This window comes from Daktulosphaira vitifoliae, unplaced genomic scaffold, assembly GCF_025091365.1.
Source record: "Daktulosphaira vitifoliae isolate Bord-2020 unplaced genomic scaffold, ASM2509136v1 Scaffold_2, whole genome shotgun sequence".
Lineage (NCBI taxonomy): Eukaryota > Metazoa > Arthropoda > Insecta > Hemiptera > Phylloxeridae > Daktulosphaira > Daktulosphaira vitifoliae.
Genome location: NW_026099573.1, coordinates 7,005,049 through 7,032,742, shown reverse-complemented (window position 1 = coordinate 7,032,742; position 27,694 = coordinate 7,005,049). Strand labels below are relative to the sequence as shown.

At 25.0% G+C, this 27,694-nt stretch overlaps 3 protein-coding genes across 5 annotated transcripts in view; 1 reads left to right on the top strand and 2 right to left on the bottom strand.

Moving 5' to 3' along the window:
- LOC126898605 (uncharacterized) overlaps nt 1-4,796 on the top strand; it is an 8,656-nt gene extending 3,860 nt beyond the window's left edge. The window contains exon 2 of the mRNA XM_050672840.1: nt 3,694-4,796. Within this exon, the coding sequence (XP_050528797.1) occupies nt 3,786-4,580 (795 nt within the window). The 5' untranslated portion in view covers nt 3,694-3,785 and the 3' untranslated portion in view covers nt 4,581-4,796. The remainder of the gene's footprint in view (nt 1-3,693) is intronic.
- Nucleotides 4,797-7,554: 2,758 nt separating this feature from the next.
- Nucleotides 7,555-7,956, bottom strand: LOC126897946 (uncharacterized; the record flags this gene model as incomplete). The annotated part of the gene is made up of 1 exon (XM_050671895.1): nt 7,555-7,956. A coding segment is annotated over one exon (402 nt), but the record flags the coding sequence as incomplete, so codon positions are not given.
- Nucleotides 7,957-11,939: 3,983 nt separating this feature from the next.
- Nucleotides 11,940-27,694, bottom strand: part of LOC126898606 (protein muscleblind) — a 114,807-nt gene continuing 99,052 nt past the window's right edge. For 2 of the 3 annotated variants that reach the window (XM_050672841.1, XM_050672842.1), the window contains 4 exons: nt 24,191-24,232; nt 16,834-16,957; nt 13,141-13,233; nt 11,940-12,803 (listed from right to left, as the gene is read on the bottom strand). In XM_050672841.1, the coding sequence (XP_050528798.1) occupies nt 13,202-13,233; nt 16,834-16,957; nt 24,191-24,232 (198 nt within the window). In that variant the 3' untranslated portion in view covers nt 11,940-12,803; nt 13,141-13,201. The remainder of the gene's footprint in view (nt 12,804-13,140; nt 13,234-16,833; nt 16,958-24,190; nt 24,233-27,694) is intronic. The other variant, XM_050672843.1, reaches the window with a different exon arrangement.

Below are 27,694 nucleotides of genomic sequence, written 5' to 3'. Positions count from 1 at the left end.
TTTTTTTTTCATGATAAAGCATATTACATTAGCTTTAATTTAAGATATATATAAAAGTGTCAGACCTTCCGGAACATTTTCAAAATTTAAGTTAAAAAAATTAATTTTTTGTGAAAAAGTTGTCATTTTAAATCCCCCCTTGTGGGCAGGTTAAGGGTTAAATTTATGAAAAAAATATACCAAATGAAAGGTAATGATATTATGCATCTATATAAAAAAGAATTATATTGATATGTTTATTTTTGAAAAAGTTATGGCACTTTTAAGTAAAAAAAATTGAAAAAATTTCGAAAATTAGCGATTTTTAAATTTGTAATTTTTTTGGAGGTTTCCCCCTTTTACGGGGAACGAGGGAATTTTTTTCAATTTTTAAGGGTAATGTCTTCGACTAGATACGATTTGTGATCTTTTGACGTATCATTGAAAGAAATCGGTTCGGTGAGAGCTGAGAAAAAGTGGTAACAGACAAAAAAAAAAAAAAAAAAAAACACATCTAAGTAAAACCAATACCTTCTCAGCTTCGCATCGAAGCTAATAATGGATCCAATTATGCTACGTCCCCACTGTGCTGGGTTTTTAATAATGTTTAAACTTTAATTACTGATATTATTAAATTTTAAATTTTTTATGTAAAATGTTGAGACCTACACACATACATTTAAAGCAATAATTCGTTTAATATCGTCTTATTTGTGAACGAGCTTGTTAAAGCTAATTGGGAAGGATTTGGACTCAATCATAAATGGATTCCTCCAAATAGTGAGTAATATAATCGATTTACCAAGGCTAATATAGCTGCTGTGAAAAGAAATAGCCTAAGAGGTTGAAGAGAGGAATATATATCAGGATGGTCAGAAGAATGCGATGAATTAAGAGCCCAATTCGACCTAACTGGAGATCCAAGGATAACTGAAGAGTTGCTGAAATTTCTTAATGAGAATCGGAAATGTATCGAAGGGATAAAAATTAAACAATTAATTTTACTCATTCAAGTCGTAAAGCATCGAGCTTGCTAAAGCGCCTTTGTGATGATAACATGCCATCTACCTTATTGTCCTCTATAACACCCAACTGTGTAGTTAGTAGATTATTACAAGTATCTAAGATAAAGCAGGACAAAGTATGGGTTAATTCAGTAAAAAGAGAATTAAGATTGGTTAAGAAGATTTTACCATATGAAAGCACATATGCAGCACCTTTCACGATGGCTGAATTAGATCACTCTTTAAAGATAGTCAAGAAGAACAAATCTCCTGGTTATGATGATATTCAATCCACTTTATTGAAAGCCTTCTCTAGACTTATGAATATTATTATAGTGTTTTTATTCAGTGTAATTCTTCTCTCAAGAATCTATCTCAGTGCTAATATCGTTTCTCGCACTTTACTATAAGCTTTGCGGTATTGATGCCGACTTCTATTTCCAGGTGCTTTCCATGTGTATCTTTTCCTTATCAGGACTTCAAAGTATATATTTGTTACTATTAGTTCCTGTTATTCATAAAATGAACAACTTTGTCCTTCTTTCTTTTCTCTTCCAAAGTCCATATTATCTTGAGAAGTTACTTCGTTCACAGACTATGGAGGCATTAATATCACTTATGATAAATACGTTCGAGTTGTATTCTGTTAATTGCATGAGTTCTTGAATCCGTTCATATGTCTCTTCAATTTCTACATCCGTTACTTCTAGATTTAGGAAAGTATACTTATTTTAAGTAATTGTTTGTAGGATTTGCTTCTATTTTCACCTACAGAAATCTTTCATTTAGGTGGTATGAGCTGTGTACTTTGTCCTTCCACTTTCCTTGTAATTCACTGCGACCTTGTTTCTTCCTCTTTTCTCATTTACACTATGAATGATTCAAAAATATTCAAATATGAAATCATAATTTCTTGCCTATCTTCTGTCACTTATACCAAGTATATCTAGCTTTGCTTTCTTCATTTGTTCTTTTACTTTTTCCAGCCTCCCCGTTTTAATCATTGTCTTCGCATTCCATGTCCCTATTCTAAAAAAGTCATGTCTAGTCTTTCCACAAGGTTTTCGTTGGATGACGACATGAGTAGCCTTGTATCTCTTCATGACAGATCTTGGTGTCCAAATTCCATGATCAGTACGTCTCTCTTCTCTGGTTACCCTGTTGCCATCTGCATCCTTATGGTCGATGATCGACCTTTGAAGGTGACTTTTCACACACAGGACAAGCTATTGCCTTTCTCTTGATACTTCCGCCCTTTCGGCCGTTGGTTTTCAGAGTTTGCTCCTTATTTCGGGAGGTGGTTGAATCACTGGAATTGTCTGCCTAAGACTCCACCAGTGAAACTCAGGACCCTGGATTTGCCATACCCATAGTATATGTATACTACATACTCCCCTAAGGTAATCAATAATATAATTTTATAAAAAGTTCTGTAATAATAATTTTATATTAAGTGAAATAGGTTTGAGTCAATAGGAAATTAATCTCTAGCGAATCAATCGGCTTTATAAAATGATGGGTTGGTCAAAAAATTGTCCCATCCTATTAAAGTTCTAAATGATACCTTTGATTAATAACTAATCAGAGACTATTAGGTAACAAGAATTATTATTGCTTGCTAAAAGTAGAAAATGTGTACACTAGTATCGGGTAATAATAAAAATTGCCTACATAAGGAGATGATTAAAAAATTAATGTCAAATTTGAGTTATTTGACCTCAAAAACATATAATACAATATTAAGATTATATAATAAAAATTTTTTACTATTCAATAGTTAAAAATTAAATATATGATAAATTTTGCCAGCTAAAAGTATTATTCCTCCCACTAATTACGATATGCGCTCGATTCTCGCATAGTCGACCGTGGTTTTGTTAAATAGAAGCGAGGTTTAGTTTGAGGTTAGGTGTAACATTAGTCTAAATGGCATGATTGTCAGTTAAATTTGTAAAATTCTTTAGCTACTTGCTTATTAATTATGTATTTTATAAAACGAGGAATAATTTAAAGGACAACAAATTAACAAAAACTTTATAATAATTTTTATGATAACATATTATAAAATATGATATCATAAACCATAAAATAAATGTTATTATAGTCTTAATCGCCCTCTAACGGTAAATGTACTGGTTAATCTTGCAGTAAAAAAAAAAAAAAAATTCATTTATTTAACTTAAAAGTTTAATCAATTATCTTATTTTTTCTATGTTAGATTTGTCTAACATTTAGGGCACTGGATAGTGTCAAATGTTATTTAATTATTTCGTATTTTTTTTCTTTATTTTTATAATTTTTTTGTAAAATTTTAACTGATTCCAAGAAAAAAAATGTCCATTAAGATCATCAAAGTTTTAACACTAGAGCCAGTATAATAATGGACAGTAGGAAACATTTTACATTTAGTATTAAGAGTTTTGTTATTAGAATTATTCATGTATAATCCAATTAAATTGTATACTACTACATAATAATAAAACATGTATATATCTTTCTATGAGAAACCTTGGTAACGTAACAATAAGAGTATCCATTTGCAATTTAAGTAAATTAGTATGATTGATATAAATATTTTATATTATATTTTAGAGAGAATGTTACATCTAGTTATATATAATAAAAATTAATTAATTTAAAAAAAGTATGTACCTTATTTTATTTTAAAGTATTTAACTGGTTAATACTAACACATTTTGTATCTATTTAGTGACATGGTGGCTTCAAAAAATAAAATTTAAGGTGGTACTGGCGTTATTACTTTTTTCGAATATTTGCGGAACATGTGATGAAAACATATTTATGTCATTAAATGATGATGACAGTTTTCATAATGTCGATACTTATATCATACCAATGGAAAAAATGATTCCATTTTACGAAAAATTAAAAACATTTCAAAACCGTCAACGACAATTGACAAAGAAAACCAATGAATCATTTCCGTCCTTTATTTTCAGACATAACTTTCATAATAAAAAAAAAAAAATCCCACCTAACAATTTACCAGTCTCTACTCCAAAAAAATCCAGCAGCATTCTTTTTACATCAACAACCACATCGTCGCTGGACAAAGATAACTTTGTAAATACGCACATAAAAAACAACAAAAGTATAGGTGTAAAAATAATTGGCCATTATTCATATGACCACACTGGGAAACCATTTAATCACCTTACGTCGACAATGAAAACCGAGCAAAGAACAGTTAGTATTTCAACTTCAGGAGTTGATCGTTATTTGAAAATGGGATGGTACAGTGCGCGATGTTTATTGCTCCAATATCAACGAAAAGATTTGACAGAATCAGAGTTGAAAGTAATTCGACAACGTTTAAAAGATTTGATACAATTTTGGATTAAGGTAGTTGGACTTTCCATAGTATTTATGTGGGCAACGTTCGGGTGCTTTCATGATCTGTTCTGTTGTGGTGCTAGTTTACCTGAAAACTATTCGAAAGAAGTTAATAGGTATTTGATTATGGTACCACCAAATGTAGTTGTAACGTCAAAAGGCAAATTGTATAACTATCAGCCTACGACTGAAGAAAGATTTTTATGGTCAAGTGCAAAAAAACTTGCTACTCTTCGGCTCTAAAATTAATTGAATTTCAAAGTCTAATAATCATTGGCGTAACTAGAATATATTTTTTGAGGGGCTATATATATATTTTCTGAAATTTTAGGGGGTTAATTGTTAGTTTAAAGGGACTTAGACCCTTAATTAGTTGTACCAATGCTAGTCATATGAAATATTTTAAGCTATAATTTAGTTAATATGTAACTAAAAATTTAGGTTGAATGTGTTTGTAATTGCTGTAAAAGTTATAAGAAAATACTTCTTAATTTTAGTCCTTGCAAAAATTAAACTATTTAAATTATATTTTAGAATATAGTTTTTTTGTAGAATATTAAATAATAATTTAAAATCATAAACAAAAATAAAGTACTATGTTATCGAATTCATTTTAAGTCAAATGTTTTATTAGAAATAGTTTTAGCTGTTTTAATTATATTATATTATATAAAATAATAGGGTCAGATTTATAAAAAAAATATACCAAATGATTGGTAAAAACATCAAGCATCTATGAAAAAAAATTATATTTCTCATAAAAAAATGATGTTGATACATACACTTTTCAATAAGTTATAGCATTATAAAGTTAAAAATATAAAAAGAAATTTTTTTACAAAAATCGTATTTTAGCTTCGATGCGAAGTTTTACTATGATGTGTTTTTTTTTGTGTCTGTTACCACTTTTCCTCAGCTCTCTGAACGGATTTCTTTCAACGATACGTCAAAAGATCACAAATTGATTCTAGTTGAAGACATTATCCTCAAAAATTGAAAAAAATTCCCTCGTTCCCCGTAAAAGGGGGAAACCTCCAAAAAAATTACGAATTTAAAAATCGCTAATTTTCGAAATTTTTTCAATTTTTTTTACTTAAAAGTGCCATAACTTTTTCAAAAATGAACATATCAATATAATTCTTTTTTATATAGATGCATGATATTATTACCTTTCATGTGGTATATTTTTTTCATAAATTTAACCCTTAACCTGCCCACAAGGGGGGATTTAAAATGACAACTTTTTCACAAAAAATTAACTTTTTCAACTTAACTTTTGAAAATATTCCGGAAGATCTGACACTTTTATATATATCTTAAATTAAAGCTAATGTAATATGCTTTATTATGCAAAAAAAAAAATTCGGACTTTATTTTATCTTCACTGTGAAAATGGCTACCGAATGAAATTTTTGTATGAAAATTTTCGATTTTGTATTTTACATTTTTAACTTTATAATGCTATAACTTATTGAAAAGTGCATGGATCAACATAATTTTTTATGAGAAATAATATTTTTTAATAAACCCTTTTTCATTTGATATACTTTATCTTAATTAGGATATTAATAATGAACTAGCAGTTTATGAAGCTTTTGGAATAATCCACCAATTTTTTAAAATTAAACACTATCTAAAGATTTGTATCGAAGCGTTTTTTTTGATAGTGATTTTAATCACTGTCAGATATCATTATACTTGATCCATCTATGCCGCGACCCCCCTGTGCTGGGTTTTTTTTATTCCGTTTTTACTATGAAAACAATATAAAGTCCAAATTTTTGTTTTCATATTAAAATATATTACATAAGCCTTAATTCAATATATATATAAGTGTCAATATTTCCAGAACATTTTCAAAAATTAAGTTGAAAAAGTTCTACTTTCTATATGCACTTTTCAGATTTGAACCCCCTCTATATAGGGAAATGATCTGATTAAAAAAAAAATATATACCAAATGATAGGTAAAGACATCAAGCATCTATAAAAATTTTTTTTATTAATTTGATAATTTTTGAATAAGTTAGGGTAGTTTAAAAAAAAAAAAAAATTGAAAAAATTCGAAAAGTAGCAATTTTTAAATTTTTAATTTTTTTGGAGATTTTTCACATTTATAGGGAACGAGAGAATTTTTTTTCAATTTTTGAGGGTAATGTCTTCGACTAGAATCAATTTGTGATCTTTTGACGTATCGTTGAAATAAATCGGTTCGGTGAGAGCTGAGAAAAAGTGGTAACAGATAAAAAAAAACACTTTCTCAAAAATTTCTCATATACTTACAGCAATGTTATTTTGAATCATTAAGTTAAAATTAATATAATTTTCAACTCATCTAGCAAATATCAAGCTGAAATACTTATAATAGCCGATAAATTTCTGCAGCGGAAAAGGAACTGTTTTAGTAGGCATCTTTTGTTTAAATGATATGCATTAGATAATTTAATTTTTCGCTGCACTTGCACAGCGGTTACCTTTTAGGATATGTAATGCAAGTGCGTCAAACATTTAGACACTCGAAAAATCTGGTACAAATTTTATAGTAAATGTAAATTCAAATTTATATTTATATACACTATATCAAATTAGATATAGTGCAAAATACATATTGTGTACATAAATATACATTTAAAATGCAGTATGTCGTTGAAAGTTTTTTCAGATTCTCTAAACTTAAAAGTACAACTGAATATCAAATAAATATGACAATCACAAAGATGTGCTTCAATATTATGGATTACATTTTATTCAAGATCAATAATTAAATAAATAGTTAAAAATGAAAGTAACTGGGATCTACAGTCTTATGAGCCTTTGAAAATTAGATTTACGAGAAACGTACTTTTATTTAGAAATAAATAATCTTTTTAAATTACCATTTTATAAGATCTAATCTTTTGACTAAATATTACTGCTAAAGTTTTCCAAGGAAACTTTTTTTAATTTTGACCATAATTTTCGATTATTTCTCTAAGCAAAAAAATAATTGTACTTTTGTTTTATAATTATTTTTGTTGTAAAAGATTATCTTTTATACTCTTCTCGTAAAAATGTTAATGGCTCTCGAATCACAACAAGTAATTTTACAAACTTCATTACATTTTGTTCTGTTGGTTAACAGTTCTTTTCTACTCATAAAACAAATAAATTTCCTTATAAAAAAATTTATTTTAATACTTTTGTGTGAACTTTTTTTTATAATAGTTATGATTTATAAATCAATCACATGTAGATCCACCACCACAGGCAGCAGATTGACGATTGGGATTTTTGACATTACTAAGATTAACTTGATCTTTATTTTGTCCAGTAGCACCTCCAATGTTGCATACTTTTTTGCACACCAACTCACCTGTATCAATCATCTGACCCTGGACATGTGTTTGCATTACATACGCTCGTCGTGCAGTTACTGTCGGTTCTACACCTCGACCAATAGTTGGAGGTCTACTCATTATCCATGCACGTTCTACTACACCAGGGGGGCTCTTTGCTGCTTCTCTGTCTGCCTTTGTTGCTTGAACAATACAAGCGTCCAAATTAAATGAAAAATCATTATGGGTTTGCGGGTCTTGTATTTGAACTGTTGGGTTCTTCTTAAATTTTTTTTCTAATCTTAATTTTTCACATTTATTCATTTTTTACTTGGATAATGATTAAAATCTGCCCTTGGACTTTTTTGCTACTTGTTATATATAAATTGATTAAAAATATTTAAAAAATTTTACAATTAAACGAAATTGGGTTACTATAACAATCAGTCGTACTAAGTGTTTAACACGAAATGCCATGGACATTATCAACGCAGGAAACTTCTTATTAAAGGAGGCATTAGTTCAAAATCAGTATAACAAAATAGAGTAACTATATAATTATTAAAATGAATAAAATTCAAAAAGAGTAAGTAGTAAAATATATTAGGTATAAGGTTGATATTTAATAACTAGGGTCATCACATTAAATAATAATATTTCAATTTCAATACTATCTTTGGTATTAACAATATGAATGAAATTGTTTTATTAAGTTATAGGTAAATAAAGTAAATATTTATAAAGGTGTGTAAAGTAAATTTTCTAATAATTAGATGTTAATGAAAATTAAAGAAATTTACACTAATAGACTTACATGTTCCTTCTTCTTCTCACTCGCCTTAATCCAATTATTTGGGGCCAGTTACTTGTATTTTAAACCCCTTGACGCAATCTCTGATAATATCTATAAACACACCAGCAGTCTTCTTATCACCTCCAGTTACACTCAACCTCCTTTTTTTCTTCTTTTAACGTTCGTTTAAATAACTATTCTTACAGCATCCAATTTTTCTACTCATAAATGACCAAACAATCACCACAGTTTTGTAGAAATTAGCTTTTAGCTTCATTGGGATTCTCTTATTACACAAAACTTTAGACGCTGCTCTCTAATTGATCTTAGGACTTAATATCGTATTAAATATTTAAATAAATCAATGTTATATTTAGAATTTATCTGATTTTATTTTTTTTTAATGTGTACCAATAAATAATTTTTTTATGATCTTATAAAAATTTCTAGTGAACTACATAAAAATTCTTCTTTTGTTTTTGAAAAAAAAAAAAAGTTACAAACAATATTCATAATAATGATGATAATAAGAATAGTAGTACAATAATAATTATTAAAATAAATAGGCACATCAATAACAAATATTTCTTACCTAACTATAGTAAAAAAATATCACGAAAAACATAATGAAGTTTCATAATAATTATAATAAAAAAACAGATTTATATATATATATATTATTTAAAATTTACACAAATAAGCATATTTAGGCGATTAGGTAAACTAAAATATCATATTTTTATTAAAATGTGTAGTTTATTGTGCATAATTTTAAATAACAATATAGGTAATGTATTTTAGGTTATTTTAATTGTTATTGATGTTGGTATGTTTATGGTGACATAAGTGAGATGTTTAGTATTTGGTTAATAATAAATAATAAAATTTATTTTTCAAATAATGCGATGAATTCAATTAAAAGATGGAAAATCAGAGGACTACTAAGGGTGAGGAAATAAAAAAAAATAAAAAAATCGAGAAAATTAACGAACAAAGAAATAGAAGTTTCGTATTAAGTTGCATAAGTATTCTGATTGTCTTTTATTCCGTGTTGTTATCCTTGTATTGATAAGGATAAAAAAATATTTCAGTAACTTTTACTTTTGCTTAAAAATTAAAATAAAATCTTAAGAATAACACTTTTATTATCGTTATTGAGTTGTTAATAAAAAATATATCCATTGTAAAATATTAATACTTAATAGTTGTAATTGATTACATGTGGTAATTTTTTTTTAGTATTGGTATAATTTATGTATAAATATATTAATAAATAAATAATATTTCAATTTATATTATAGGTTATATTATGTATATGATACAAGACTAGGTATATGTCAGTTAGGAAAAGATGATTTAAATTCATAAACATAATTTATTTTTAATATCACCTATTGCAAAAAAAAATAAGGTATAACATATTCCGACTATACGAATTAGTACTTATAATTACTTAAAAGTACTAATAATTTGGATAAACATGTTCTAAAACTGTACAAATACAGAGATTGAAAATAATGAGCATCTGAGAGTTATTTTGTTTTATTTTATGCGTACTCGCCTTGTATCTATACACATTATTACTCGTTTTATGTACACGCATTTGTATAATAATAATAATATTATAAAAACAAAACGAAAATATATCAATTAACATAAGGGCAACAAAACAAAACAAAAGGAACAAAAAACATTTTAAGTTATATAAAAACTTAAAAAATACTTTTAGCTACATATAAGTTAACTTTGTTATGAATATCATAATAATAATACTAAAAGTTACATATTTTTGGTAAAAATGTATGATTTCTATTATTTTCTAATGCTAAAATTTATACTTAATAGGTATCTAAGGTTTTACCAACGTACTCACTAATGTAAATTAAATAAATTTTTAGGATAACCGTCGGGTTGTCTTAAAAGTAACAAAAAGGTGTTTATAAACGGTTTGACTAGGAATAATGTTTATTTTAATCATTTAGTTTTCAATATTTTTTTTTATCGAAATATTTTGTCAAAGATATCAATACAAATAATTTTTATTATTATATTGTCAATATGAGACATAAATCGTAGGATTTTCTTCATTTTATAATTTTATATGCGTATCATATTAAAAAACATAATATCGATGGAATTTATTATGTTAAATTTGAGCATATCGGTTAAAGAAAAGTTAAGGCTATCATAAAAAGTAAGACGTAACACATACACACACATACTTTTAAATGTTTTACAATTTTTAGGTAAAAAATCCCAGAATAGTAAATAATATATCGACCTTTGAAAAACTTTATTTAATATTATTGATAAAATAATGTTTAAATTAAAATAGAGTGCACAAGTGATTGATCAAAAAATTAATAGGAGAGATTGAGTAATAATAACAATTAATATACACGCAAACAAGGTATATATATATATATTTTTTTTTTTTGGAGTTAATCTTCCTAAAATTACCGTCATAATATCAAAGTATTAAAGAACATATAATGACAATAATCATTTTGCATTTATTTAAAAAAAACGTTTAATATACAAGTTTTTAAATTGAATATCACAAATATGTTAATACATAGTATATATATTATATGCTGATGTATTAAATAAGTTTGTGGACAATTTAAATAGATAATTCATACTCTATTTAGCAGTAAAAAGTACAAGTAAAGATAGTTCATACATAACTTTATGTACTTGAAATAAGCTTTAAGGCAATAAGAGTTTGAAGGAATGTTGTGCTAAAGTTACATATCCTTAGATGTTGATTTTACTTTATAATATAAATCCGTATATTTTCTTCTTCGTTTAGAAACATCTATATCCATATGAAATAGAGCTAATAAATTTAAAGGGATGAGGAAGTTTTTTTTGACTTTTGGGGCGTCGGGTTTAGACATTTCTGTCTAATTTATTTGGAACAACAGAAACATGCAACAACTTGCACGAGAAATTGGTGTGCTAACCTTTTTGACGAAGAAAGAAATGGAAGTTTATTTAGTAATCGTAAGTCCTGGAATTGCTTTGGCTGAATGAAATGAAAAACCAAGGAAAGTTTACAAGGTACCAGTTGCGAATTGATAATTTTGCGATTGTCCTTTGAAAATAATTATAATAAAAGAATAAAAAAACGTTGACAAATCTTACAAAAATTACATTTTTATCATTTGTGTGATGTATGTGTATGCATGTGTATTCGCTATACTTCCATATTATTTATTACATAAATTTATTAATACTTGAATCTGCCTGTTCCACATTCAATCTTCTACAGATAAAAAAATTATTACGAAGTGAAAAGCTCAAAAATTTAGTTAAATTTTATTTATTTAAGGGAGTTACATTCTGGTTTTATAAAAAAAAATAATTTATATATATTTTTTTATTGGAGGGATTTTTAACCCAACAGTTTATAAAATAGTTACTTTAGTATACTTATTCTTAGAATTCTAAATCTTTTATTTAAGCTACATAATGATAGTGTCGTTTTGATCTGAACACATAAAAAAAAAAAAAAGATTGCTTTAAAATTATTCAAAACTATTCTCTAAATTTGACATATTGTAATAATCCATAATCACTTTACATTTATTCTTTAATAATATGAACGTAATATTTTTTCTCTCAAATAGTTATCAATTAATTTATGAATTGTTCGTACTTCCTTACAGTACGAATAATTAATTCCAATTATTTTTCATATCACATCAAATTTATGAATCTTATCAGTTAATTCTACATATTACAAGTACTATATTATCTTAAAATTACATATCTAAACTAGAATTATTTTGATTCTATCTACAAAGATTTTATTGTAAATAATAATCATTGGTGCGTTAAGTTTTATATAATAACAATGTTAATACAAGTAGGTAATTATAGCAATTAATAGATACGAAAAATTAAAAATAATAATTTGTGATAAATAATAAATACTAAAATTAGGGACTAAAATATTTTTAATTTAAATTTAATAGGTATCTAAAAATTGTACCTAATAAAATTAATAAATAAAGTTTACACCAAACTTTTAGTAAATTATTCTTATTATTTCCAACATTTGTTTAATTATTATTGAGTATTTAAAACTAGAAAATTTTAAAACATGTAAAATATTGTTTCCTAATAATTTCTTATTTTATTTTACATTTTTTATCATAATTATGGTATATTTATATATATTATTTTTTTAAATTTATAATCTACAAAATATATATATTGTTTTCAAACATTTATATAAAATAGATATAGTTATATAATAGTCCGTTTAACAGTTGTTTTATGTGTACTTAAATTAATCAATGCCGAAGATTTGAGTTCTAAACTGAATAATAAAATATGTTGCTATTATACATTCCTGTAAAAAAAAAAATGAATTATTAAATAAAATAAAAATCTATGAGGAATTAAATGATACCGTGTGAACTATTTTTGGTTTTATCATACTTACGGCATTTTTTTTAATTATATTTTTTTAATATCTTTAAGGCTTTGTAATTTAACAGTAAATAAGATAAGTAAATATTTATATTATTTTAGTCATCTATATTAAGTTTTGTTTAACATCAATTTTATTGTAAAATGAAAATTATACATATATTTTACTTTACCACAATAAATTATATTTATATTAAATCAATAAAACGATTTATTTTCATAAAATTTTAACTTTAATTATCTATTCTTCAACTCACCTGAGAATGAAGCACAGCTTTGTTCGCATACGACAAATTCCGAGGAAACGTCCACATCAGTTCAATACCTCGGAATGCCCGGCGGAGCGGCAACTAAAACAAAAACATTAAATTAATAAATTATAAGTTATGACTGCATTTAAACTCAGTATATTTAAAAGTTAAAAAAAAGTAATTGTGAGATTTATTTAAATTAATAAAATGACATTATTTACATATCATTATCAGAAAGTTACAGTAATTAGAGTAATTATACAGATTCATGTGACATTGTGTTCTTCTCGTAAGTTTATAAGATATGATTTCAAAATAAATAGTATGAATTTTTTTATATTTAATTTTACTAAAAATTATTTGTTTAAAACTAGCTAAGAGTTTTTTATCTTTTGAATAATTTTTATGTCGTAATCTTGTTTTTAATTACAAAGTAAATATTCTTATTTTTAATGATGTAAATGAAATAAGTTCACTTTAATTAAGGCTACTATTTCTTTCAAATTAAAAGGTATTTACAATGGGAAAAGTGCAATGTTTTTTTTATTTTCTTTTTAATTAGTATATTAATATAATTTTTTTACTGGAGTGTATTATGTCTAAGTGAAATTTATTTACTTTTATAGTAGACAATTGTAATAGTAGATTAAAATATGAAAATTAAAAGTAATCTATCAAAAATAAACATTTCACTATAAAATGATAAACGTCAAGTCAAAATAGAAGCTAGATTCCTAATAGCTATTAATAAGATTGTGTTGTAGTTTTAAGCTACAGTTGTGTGTCCTCTAGGTTTGAGGCAATTTGAAATGTATCCCGCAGGAATTCCCGTCCCAACAAAATCGAATAAACGGTAGGATTTCTACGAGGAAATTTTCCATTACACTAATTCATTCTGCACCCTACGTAATTAACCCTCCACAACCTATTTGTATCACAATGTACTACCAACAAATGTGTCCAAATAGCATTTCGTCCTGATCGGTACATTGCCCATAACCATTGTTGTAAAGTAAAACTACACTATTGCAATGCCAATTTCTTTCTGTGGTAATTTTCCTTGTCTACCTTTCATACATCTACTTTTATAAAGGCATAGGCACTACAAAACTTAACCTATACAGTGAATAGGTTATGTGCATGTATACTATACATGCACATCTGTGTCGGGTGCATAAGTTTCAGCAACGGCAAGATTTCGAACGTTTGTAAATTTAAATATTTAAGTAATAATAATATTATACATAATACGCTATTTTTGCTACACAAGTGGTCGCATAAGTAATAATTTTATAAAATGTTTGAATTAATTAAAAAAGTTAGGAAAAAAATTTCAGCGTTAAAATAACACAATACTTCTACGCAGATGTTACCGCATTTGTGATTACCATAGTCTGTATATACAGTAGTATACACAGACTAAATCTCTACCTCTACATTTATCTTTCCCTCTTGTAACAATATATCAAAATTTATTGTTTCGTTTTTAGATAAAGAAAAAATACAAAAAAAAAAAAAATGAAGATTTTATGATTGTTTAATTTAACGAGCTTGTTTACTTTACTTCTACTCCCTCGCTTATATTGTGCATGTGTTTAATAAGAAAATACTTATGCATTTATATAGCTATAGCACTTATGCTATACATAACACGAATAGCTATGAAACAATTTTAAAATGAAATAGTTAAAAAAAAAACAATAAAAGTGACTTAATTAAAATAAGCGATCGCTGGTTCTATGTGAACACAAATATTATGAGTGATAAGATCGTTCAGAGATTTTTCTGATTTCAAAAATAAATCGATTCAGTACAGCAACAATCCACAAAAAAAAAAAATAATAATAAAATATAAAAAATTATAAACAAATATTAATACATTTCCTTGCTTAATATACAAACTACACATATAAGTATCTTGGCTTGTTAATAATAATAAAAAATATTAAAATTTATAATTTAAAATTTTTTCTAAATGATAGCAAATATGATAAACAAAATAATATTTGTTAATAGTTTTAAATTAAAGCAAAAATTGAAAAATATGTGAGTAGCATTGAGAATACCTTTTTTTATATAAATCATTTTTGGATACTTTTAAATTAAACTATACATTACTAGTATTATTTTATAATTCATAATTATTCGTATGAAATTAAAAATTAATTTAAAAATAAATACTTCTAAAACACATATATTTTCTTTAATATAATTTTTAAAACTTAAGAATGGACCAAATTAACTACAACAGAAGTATAACGTAAACTCATTGTTTGTTTAATGCTTCATTTTAAGTTTCATTAACGCTGCATTCATTCCCGGATGAATTAAGTCCGACCACCAACCACTCTTGGGGTTATACAAAAGGTCACTCCGGAGCTATTTTAATGTAGACAAGAGGAATTGGTTTAATAAAGGATAAATAAGTACAATGAATGGTATGCCCCACGGAATACTAGATGACGTTTGTTCATGTACAAAATGACTATTATTATGTTAATTGTATTCTCTAAAATACATATTTTTATATGTTAAATTAAGATATTTTTTATCCATATGTTAATAAATACATATATAAATTGATGTTAATTGCTATTGATAACTGAAATGGTATGTAATGTTATTTTTACGTATACATTTGAAATGTCTATGGTTTTTAAAAAAAAGAAAATGCCAGTAATAATCTAGAGGGAATTTTATATCATGTATTGAACGTAAATGAGTTTATTAACATATTTATCCAAAGTATGCAAAATAAATCGAATATCTTAACATAAACTTTTAGGTCAAGCTACTCATCTGTATTTTAAGAATTAATTAATCAATAATTTAATATTATTATTAATAAGTTATTTATAATCTTATTTCGAGCAGGCGTAGATCCAGAAGAAATTTTTGGGGGGACCATTTCACTATTTTTGTTGAAGTAAAAAATAATTTTCAAAAAAATATTTCTAGTTTAATGGGAGCCATTGTTTCCATTGCACCTTCGTATTTGCGACTATATAAAATAGCAAAAAACTCATAAAATTAAATAAATAAAATAAATTTTACCTTTATGTTTAATTATTATAAATAATTATGCTTAGTTTATTTCTTTTGTAGAAATTTTTTTTTAAACATCATAGTTTATATTATGGTATTAACTTCTACGTAGAACATAACTTTTTAAGTAATAATTTTTTTTTCTTTTTTGACTCGACTTTCTGGCAAGTTTCAAACAATTATTTCAGTACACACATTTTTCACTTTTTTCATCTACAGAAACTTTAAAGTCATTTCCTGTCAAAATTAACGTTCTCATTTATCTCCATCACTTAATATAACCACACAGTCTACTGATCTCTCGACTTCTTCGTTTACGTTCAATTGCTTTCAACCATAAGGGTTTCTGTATCTTTTGTTAAACTCTTAGAGTCAAAACTTTCTTTATTTTTTTCACTGTATTTAACTACAAATCATTTATAACTCTTATGATATACACTGTAAAATTAGAGGTTTAATATAATTATTGTATTTATGTAGCCAATGCAGTTGTCTAACCCTTTTATTGTCTATTTTTCTCATGATTGTTAAACCACGTGTTCTTGGGATTAATTTTTAATTGTTAGCTAACAATATATAATTAAATTGTACACAAAAATAAACGAAAAAAATATATGTGAACACCTCTATTCAGTGTTTAAATTAAACACTCACATGATACTGTTGGTACGAATGGTTGGAGAAGTTGTTGGTAAGTACCAGAGTTCTGTTGAAATACTGGCATTCCATTTTTGTCACTACCAGCACTTCGCTTATATTGCATCATTCCTGGAAAAGCCTGAAACACACGTATAACATCTACAATTCTTATCAAACAAAATAAAAAAACCCGTATTTTAGGAGTACATAATAAACATATTAACTATTTTTAATCCATTTTTCTGCGGTTCATGCACGACAACAATAAAAGAATCGAAGCTGAAAACATACTAATGTAAACAGAACGAATCAAATAGCTCATTTTTAATGTATTGCTCTATTTCCCTTCTCTTTGACTATTGATTTTGTCAATGATTTCTTGGCTGAATAAACATATCAAATACCAAAATGATCGTATTCATCTAATGGAAAATCCAAGAATATTTTAATTGTGAAATATTACGTTACATTAAGCCAAGTCAGGGTTAAGCTATCATTAAAAAACCCCAGATGCTTATACTGACAAGAATTTATAAGGCACACGAGTTATACTAGCTAGAGTGATGATATCGAGCTTTTTTAAACATTAAAAAGTTTTCTTTTAATTATTTTATATAGATGTTTTTTTGTTCAAATAATCAAAAAATCTTGTGATACAGTAATTATAGACTTTTAAGTGTACATTATAATAGTTAAATTAATATGCTATAAATATAACTTATTAAGCTATCACAATCTTATTTAATTGATAAATTTTATGTGGTTACAAAGTTTAGTAGGCGATTATAGTATTTTCCTTCTAGGAAGAAGTGGTCTTCGAAAATGCATCAATAACAACACCCGAGGGATAAGGTATTTAACTTTTCAGGTTCACGTTTTCAAAACACATTATATTGAGTACCAATACTACCAACGCCCATTTTGAAGATTTATTATCGACCATTAGAATATACATGCATGTAAGTATATTTTTTTACAACTGTTTGTTTATCCTAGAAGTCGAACATCTTAGAATTATTTTTATTGTTTGCACTAGTTTATAAAATGTTGGAAAACATCTTTATTTAGTAGTACTTAAAAGTAGTTAGGTATTGATGTTGTGATATTGTTGAGTAAAAACCATAATTATAGCAAGAGTAAACAAATATTTTACAGTCAATATATTTCTAGATTTTTGGTGATCATTCGAGTTATTAATTGAGATATATATTTCCTGAACATTAAAAATTTAGACTTGAAAGGTAATCACTTTTTGGTAATATCAAATAAACGAAAAAAAACTGTTTCATATGTAGACTTAAAGGATGAGGATATTATTGTGAAAAATACGATTGTTGAAACGCGCCGTGGGGCGAATTCATAATAGCCAATTTAAAATTTAAGAGATGTGCTTTTTCAGCTATGAACCCTGAAAAATACGGCCTACCCTTGTCTTGCAATAACAATAGATATAGATAAATTTTCCATTTCCTTCCCCAGAGACACGGTTTTTCTACAGCTTTTTCTCATTTATTTGTACAACTATTTGAGTTCTCAAAAACAAAACTCTACTTTATTAATATTTTATACATTTTTGCTACCCTCTAATTGACAATTAAATTTTAAGCGATACTAGTTCAAAGGAAATACGTTTAAAGTTGATACACTTACTTAAAAATAATATTATATGATGTATACGTTTAAAAATAATTTTCCTAGAGAGGGATAGCCAAAAATATAATGTATTATGTTGATGTTGAATATGTAATATTAGGTTGGTGATAATGGTTGGGTTAGGTTACTACTTGTTGTCTATTAAAGTATAAAACTTATAAACACCTGAGGTCTTGTAGGTTTATGGCTTAATATATATGATAATCAATCAAAGGATGTGACTTAATAGTGCTCAACTAGTGAATAGCAAACAGTTTTTAGTTGAATGTTGACTTTAATGGAGAGACATGATAATGACAAATAAAATTATAACAGGTATATTAAATTATCGTTTGTAGTAAAAACATTATCATTTATTTTAGTATGATAATTAAATGAAATACTCAAGTTATAACAGCAGCTCAGATTTTAGTTAAAATATTAATCTATAAATATTGGCTTTGATGCGAAGATGAGAAGATAATAATTTAACTATGATGTGTTTTTTTTATATCTGTCGCCATTTAGATTTTACCGGAACGATTTCTTTCAAAGATACGTCAAAAGAACAAAAATCGTATATTATTGTGCACGTTGCCCTCAAAAATTTTTAATTTTTCCCTTGTTCACTGAAAATTTTAAAATTTCGATAGTTTTTAAATTTTTTTTTTTTAATTGCCATAAATTTAAAAAAAATGAACAAATAAAAATAATTTTTTTATATATAAAAACCTTAGGTATTTCCCTTTTATTTGATATAATTTTTTTTTAATTCTGACCCTTAATCTCCCTACAGGGGTCGATAATAACTTAAAACATACATATAAAAAGTAGAACTTTTTCAACTTAACGTTTGAAAATGTTCAGGAAATACTGCGTCCTTGAAACATATTTTAAGTTAAAACTTATTTTACTTACTATAAGTTAAAAAAAAATTTTCCCGACGATTTATTGTCTATCTGCGAATGACTTCCGTAGTTGAACAAAAAATGTAATTTTCGTGTAATAATCATCTTCAATGGATTTGTTATTTTTTTATTTTATACCATAACCTTTTTAATAATTACTGAATCAAAATAATTATTATTAATATAAAAACTTTATGTATTTTTCTTTAATTTGATATAATTTTTTTGAAAACCTTAATATTTATTTAACCACATGGGAGAATTCAAAATAGCAAAAGTCAATTCTTTCAACTTAAGTTTTGAAAATAATCCGCAAATTCTTCGTCTTTTAAATATATGTTAAATTAAAGTTTGTGTTACATACTATAAGTTATACAAAAAAAATTGTCTGAACGACCTATCTTTTATGTGCAAATGGACGTCGACATTGAACAAATTTAATAAATATTTATTCATATCAGGATATAAATAAGGAAATAAGAGTTAATTTTGATTTTGGAATAATCCACCAATTTCTATAAAATAATTATCTATAGATTTGTATCAAAGCGTTTCTTATGATATTGATTTTAATCACTGTTACATATCATCTATACTTGTCCCAACTATGTCACGTCCATACTTTGCTACCGTTTTTTTACATAGATTTTAAGTGTCATAACTAAAATTAATAATTTAATGCTCAAAAATTGTTTAATAACAATAATGATATATCTGTATTATAAACTACATATATGAAACTTATAAAATTATCTAATATTGTCTTTTGAGTTTTTATAACTTAATGTTATTATATCATAATTAATGGGATGTTTATACATATATAAATTTACAAAATTTGTTTGGGCTACTTTGAAGGGTTCCAAGTTTGTGCAACTTCGTCATAGGATTATATAGAAATAATACTTTTCGTATTAGAGAGAATTCACTATCACCCCCAAAACTATAACTTCTATAACAACTTATTATTAAGTTCTAAAATCAATTAATAAAAATTTGTACTGGCCGATGTTGTGTTCGCAATAACTTAACAAAATTTATAAACGAATATAAATTCGTGCTTTAATAATTAATAAATCGGTTTAATAGATTTTAAAATATTATATTATTATACTCGAAAAAAATTTATTTATATTCAAAATATTAAAGTAAAAGTAGAAAATGTTATAACATCTTTCATCAAATTCAAATGAAGATCATCCTCATTAGTAAATAGAGATTATGTCAAAGATCGATCTAAAATATAAATATGTCAAATTAAATATGTATATACCGAATATAATAATACAATAATATCCGGGGAAAATGACATTGAAATCTTCTTATCAGAGGCTTGTGAGAAAACACAAAACACTAAGATTGAGGGATAAGAAATTAATCATATAAATAATTAAAAATGTATATTTAATAATAAATTAAAATTTGAGTCGAATGATTTTTATAATAAATGTATTACATATATAAAATTGAGTTCTTAGAGTCTGAGAATCTTAATAGTAAGTTTATAATGTATGGCAATTATAAAGTATTTCCTCTTTCGTGAGTCAGTGATGAAGTTGGTTTTAAATGTACAAATCTTCTTTTGTCATCTTTAAACAGTTTTTTATTGAAGATTTCTTGCTCCTCAATTTCTTCCAGTTAAATAATATACTTAATTTATTTGGTAAAATAATAGATTTTCTTTTTTCAAACTTTGAATTTATAAATGATATATTTCATGATGATCCATTAGTACCTCTAGTTTCTTATTATCTTGCAATCAAATTACATATGGATTACCTACTCACATCTATGTCTACCAAATTTTTCAACGATAAAAATGTATAATAAAATCAATTTTATTTAAATTCATTTAATTAGTACAAAAATTTGACATCTCAATATAGTCAAAATTAGCACTCAATAAATTCATTCGTCGGTCAGGAATTAATTTAGCAGTGAAACCCTAATCAGTTCTGGAAGTGAGATTTTTATAAGAATTCTTATATCACAATTTGTAAAATTATAGGTTTTTTTTTAACATTATATAAGTACCATCAGGCACACCACAAGATGGTCATATATTTCCTCTTTTTTTATGATATTTATTAGTGATACATTAATGTATGTCCTTCGAATTGAAAAACTGTTACATCTTTTTATTTGAATATTTAAAAATCTTCTAACGTATGTCTTTATTAGACAACAATAATATTACAAAATTATTAAACATTTTATTTGATTAGTGTAATAAATAGTGTATTATTCTATTAATAATATCAAATTAGATTTTGTCTTAATTACAAGAGATTTAGATATTATATTCATTCATAAGTTAAACTTCAATCAACACATCTTAAATACTGTCAGTAAAATCCTGTGTTTTGTTAAACAAAACTCATTCATAAATTCATTTGAATTTAACAATTTTAAATCCCACCTAATATTTTATAACGTATTAGGTCAATCAACATTAGAGTATGGTTCAATTATATAGAGCCCTTTCATTAAAACTAATGTTCATTTAATTCAGTATGTTCAAACCCGTTTTTTGAAGTTAATAGCATTTAAACTGAATATTTCGATTCAAAATCATAATTGTACACCAATGAGACTACATTTAAGCATCCAAACTTTATTACTAAGAGTGAATTAACAGATATTACTTTTATATCTAACTTAATTTATGACCATATTAATTCCCCATGGTCATTAAACTTAATTTATTATAACGTTCAATCTTACAACAAACGTTTGACTTCTCATTTTGATATTGCATCACATAGAACTAATTATATTCTTAATTTTTCCATTCCTAGAACTTTTTGCTATTCACTTTTAAATGTAGACTTCTTCACACACCATTGCTTAAAATTTTAAATTTACACTCAAGTAAACATATACATATAAGTTACTAAATATAAATGAAAATAGATTCAAACTTTGTTTTCATTTTAATCTTATAATGAACGTTATTATTATAAGTTATATAAAATGGTTATTCCTTTATATCTAATGACTATTATTATTGTTATTACTTAAATTATGATATTCTATAGTATTGGAGTCTTAACCAGTCATATTTATTTAACATACAATATATAATTATCTGAAAAAATTATTATTATTGATATTGCTTAAAATTTATTATGATATTATATATTTATCGAAAATATTTTTTTCAAAATTTTAAAAATATGTAAAATGATTAATTTGTCATTAATCACTATATTTCTTCTAAAATATATATAATTTTATAAGTTGGTAACCTTGTAAGGTATAAGAGAAAGACCTAAAAAGTATTAAGAATTCGTAAAATTAATAAATACTACCAAAGAAAGGCAAAAATATATTCATTATTATTATTAGTTTAGAAGAAATTTTATGATTAAAAATAAATCATCCTGTATTCCATGTCTGTTATTTGAGGAATTTTTTTTTTGTATAACCCAGAATAATACACGAGATATTTAGATATAAAACAGAGAAATGGCGTTCAAGAAACAATTTAGTTCACTACAGAGCTTTGACTATCTAAATAATATACGAAGAAGAAAACACGATCAATGTTTATATTGAATGATTAATATTGTTAATATTGATAATATTGTCAATTATCAACTAATATTTTCGTAAAGACTCATCAAATAATTTTGGGTCGTGATGAAAATTTATATGATGAATTTTAGCAATAAATTTTATAGTTTATGATTTACATTTTGGTAAAATACTCTAAAAAAAATACATAAAGTTAATCACAAGGTTTTAACCAAAAAATAAAATAAAATTTGTAACAAATTATCGAATATATTTATTATATATAATATATATATTATCAAAATATTTGAATTACAATAAAGTATTAAATTTTAAGTAAAAATTATTTTACTTAAATAATTTGTCAAGGATATTTAAAGATATTTATTTAACTTTTTTAAAACATTATGTAATTATATTGTAAACACATAATGTATCAATGTCTATATATTTATCTATATTATAAAATATGTGAGACTTGATCAGATATAATTTAAATATAACACAAAGATAAGAACACCACTACATTGCGTAAACCTCTAACCTATTTCAAATATGATAATAATATAATTTTATTATAGTTCCATCAGCATGTTCTGATTTGTTTTATTTAGTGAAGAATACTGTTGCAGTAAAGTTTAAAATGTTACTTATAGTATACTAGAATTGAGCAAGTAAAAAATATACCAAAAAGTATAATTCGAAAAATTTTTGGTTACAATAATATTTTTAAGATAAAAGGTCAAAATGTTGTTGCCTAAATAATTAGGACAATGAAATTCAGGAGGGGAGAAGGTTTAATTTATTAAGGTCCGAGATATCCTGGTGCATTGGTGGTCTTGTGGCTTTCACACAGTTTACTCATAAATTATGATTTTCTTACTCGCCCCGTTTCTCTTTTTTATCAACGACAGGTTGAATTAGTGCCATGCTAAAATACTAGACGTGGTAGATAAGCAAAATTGTAGCCAATTATCAAAACATAAAGGTGTACAAAACAGTTAATTTATATTATTAAGTTAAAATTCCATCATAAAACGTATTTCTTAACCTATATGATATTTTCACTATGAGATAAAATCGGTAAGTTGTAATTTATGAAAAAAAAATTCAAAAATACTCAATATTAAACACAAAAATGTATATATGATGGAGATATTAAAAAAATCAAAGGTATTTTTTTAAACTGTACAAACTTTTCATTTAATGCTTACTTTAAAAAACAATTTTTAATTGATTTATTTTAACATGATTTCTCAATTTTTGAAGGCATAAAACAAAATTATTCTATTACTATTTACAATTTGTTTACTTACAAAATTTTCATAGTAAAGTGTTCCAACGGCTTTCATATCCATCTGAAATACATAATTCTATTATAAAATTTGTTCATAGTATTTGAGGATATAAAATTATCTCTTACTAATTATTTATGACATTTTAATTGATTATCAATAGGTTTTAGATCTAGGTGACGTGAACGCTATCAAATGATTAAATTTGTCACTTAGTTAAACATTTTTTTTTATTTTTTACAACTACTGAGAGTAGTATAATAATATATAAAAATTTCTTTTATCATACTTGAATTGACTAATTATATTATATTATTTTCTTGTCGTTCGATAAGAATTTTTTAAAAAGCTTCTAGAATTATTTGATAAGTACTTCACAAAAAATTATTATTAATTATTATATTGTTTTAAAAAATTACACAAATAGTAGTTTACATAAATATTTTTATCATACATCAATATACAGAAATATATTTTTATTTAAATATGTTCAATGTAACATTTTTTTAGTACAACTAGGAAAAATCGTCAAAAAATTAAGAATTTATCGAACTTTTAAATTATATAACAAATTAATTTCTAATACCTTGATACAAATTTAATCATTTTATCTTCTCTTGAATTTTAATACTTTTAATGATATCAAGTAAAAAACAAATCTACTAAATTTAATTTAAGTTTGGAAAACTAGAAGGTCATATAAATAAACAAAATTTGGATTACTCATTGTATATTAGAACATCAACGTGAATGTTTTAAATTGAGCCATTAAAGTCAAGCGTAATAAATTATCAAAATTACTAACTTTGAAGCTAAATAGTTAAAATTTTATGTCGAGCCGAAAGTGTTCACTTAATGGAGGATGTTCAATAACTGGATCAGTTATCATATTAGTATCCAACCATTAATTAAAAGAAACTCATAACAACGTAAAGACAATCAAGGGCATAAGTTCATAATCATTTTTAAAAAATGAGAATTCAGAATAATGTTTGTGTTTTATATTTATTATTACTATCATATTTCTTTTAAATTAGAAAACTTCAAAATATAACTCAGTTATAGAAGACTTATGAAAGCAATAATTGAAAATAAAGACATTAGTGTTGTATTTTTAAAGCAAATATTGCATACAACCGTTAAAGTGGGTTTTTGTACATCTATTATTCAAACCTTATACTTTTTATCTATTCCATAGAAAAATTTTGAATTTAAATTATCTTATCGATGAACATGTCTTTATCTAACTTAACACTAATTTTGGATATGTTCTAATATCACGGCCAAAGGAAAATATATAATACAAACCATTAGATAAAATTAAAAAAAAATATTTTTTAAATGTATACAGTGTTTGACAGACAATTTTAATGTTTGAATTCAAAATCAATGTAAGAAATTGAAAAGTAATTTTAATTAATCAAACATAGAATATTTTAAAAGTTTTTATTGAGTTTGTCTTTATTACTATAACAGTTATTATACATAAATGACAGATCTCCTGAAGAAGTTTTTCTAGAAAAAATAACATATATTAAATACTTTGCTAAAACCTAATCTATTTATATAAATATATTAAGACGATAATTTTATGAAACGCTTCCTACATTTCAAAAAAAAAATAAGTGCAGTGGGGATCTAGTGTAGTACCAGATTGACATTGGGTTGATTGTTTTTTTTAATCTTATAGTATATTATTAAGACTTAAATTTGATGTACATTTAAAGAACCGACGTTCCAAAATTTGAAAAAAAATTGTGTTGTTGCATTCATACAGATCTTGTTTTTTGGGTTTTGATTAGATTATTATAAAAATATATTAAAAAAAATATTATTGTCTTTAGTATTGCTGATATAAATTTCATTGGAATTGTGAATTTTTCGAGAGAAATAATTAATTAATTTTATTTAAAATATAAATATGGATAAATTGAATAATGTTAATTTTAATTTATATTAATTTAAATGAAATTTTGAATTCAAATGATGAAATTAAAATTGTTTATTGCAATAACTTTTAACATGACTGTATGACGTTCGTTATAAGTACTTTAAAATGGTAATCATCCACATAATAATTCTGTCGGATTAGTTATGGATCAATAACTTGTGATCCTTTGATATATTCTTGAGTCAATTGTTTTGTTAGGAAAGATGTATTGAGGAGACACACAAAATATAACCTAGTAAAACCAATACGTATACGGATCGAAGTTAATATAAAAATAGTAATATAATGTTAAAGATGTAAAAAATTTTTATATACGGAGTGCTTGAATAACTATGCCTCACGAATTTTCTTTAAAAATATTCGTGTTACCATATATGTAATTATTTTATTTGTTGAGCTATTTGACAAGAAAAATAAAGATTCCATCATCATTCCTTAACCTTCAAATCAATATCAACTTTAGTTTTTCAAATAGAAATCCAATTTTATTTTTGTTAATCTTGTTAAGCGTAAAAAAAAATCAATTTTAATAAATCAACGTGAGTAATATTCACGTCCCATGAACTTTAATGAATCATAACTAGCTGATAATTTAATAAAATAAAAAAAAAAGGGTTACGAAAATTTTTTTTTTAAACTAAATCAATCTGATTATATAAAAAAAAATAGTATTACCATTTGAAAATTGAAAGTTGATACTGATTTAAAGCATAAGGGATGATCATTAAAATGTAATTTTACTCACTGAGCAGCCCAAGATAGAAACATAATATTTCATAAAGAAAAAAAAGATAACTCTTATATTTTCAGAGGCATGGTTAATCAATCACTCTGTATTTTTGCTTAATTTATAGAAATTATAAAAAAAAAATTAAAATTATGAACTTGGTAATTTTATTAAGATTTTTTTTATCCTACTAAGTTTTAATAAACTATGCGATACAAAAAAAAAAGACGTATTAAAGATTTCTTGTCTTTCAAGATTTTCTTGAAGAAAATGTGTCAAAATATTTCTGGTAGACTTGTTTTCTATTCGGTTATGTTAATGGAAAAACATCAAAAGCAGTAGACTTATAGTTATTGAAAATTCTTTCATTCTACAATACGACGCCATCATAAAACACATTAGGAAGTTTACGAAGACATGTAAATGGGCATTACAAATAACTTCGTAAACTCAATTTCAAAAATATGTATCCCTCCCTTTGTGAATATTTTATGTGGTATAAATCCCACTTACTTTTCCCTTGAGCGTTTAAACACAACGCCTTTAAAATTTGCAATGCTATTTTATTTTTGTTTTAATTTTGTGACCACCTTAAAGAAGGTTCATTTCCTTAATATCTTTAGATAAAACCGTTAATCTATGAATAACATAAACGACAAACTCGTCCAATCCTACTATTATTTAGATCTTACAGACCCTATATGAAATATAAAATTTATCGGTGAACATCTATATTTAAGTGTAAACTGTTAAACAATTGGTAATATAACGTTATTTTCTGTAAAGCGTTAAATTGGTGATGAATCAAAACCATTATTTGAATAAAAATTTAGTAATACCTTAATTA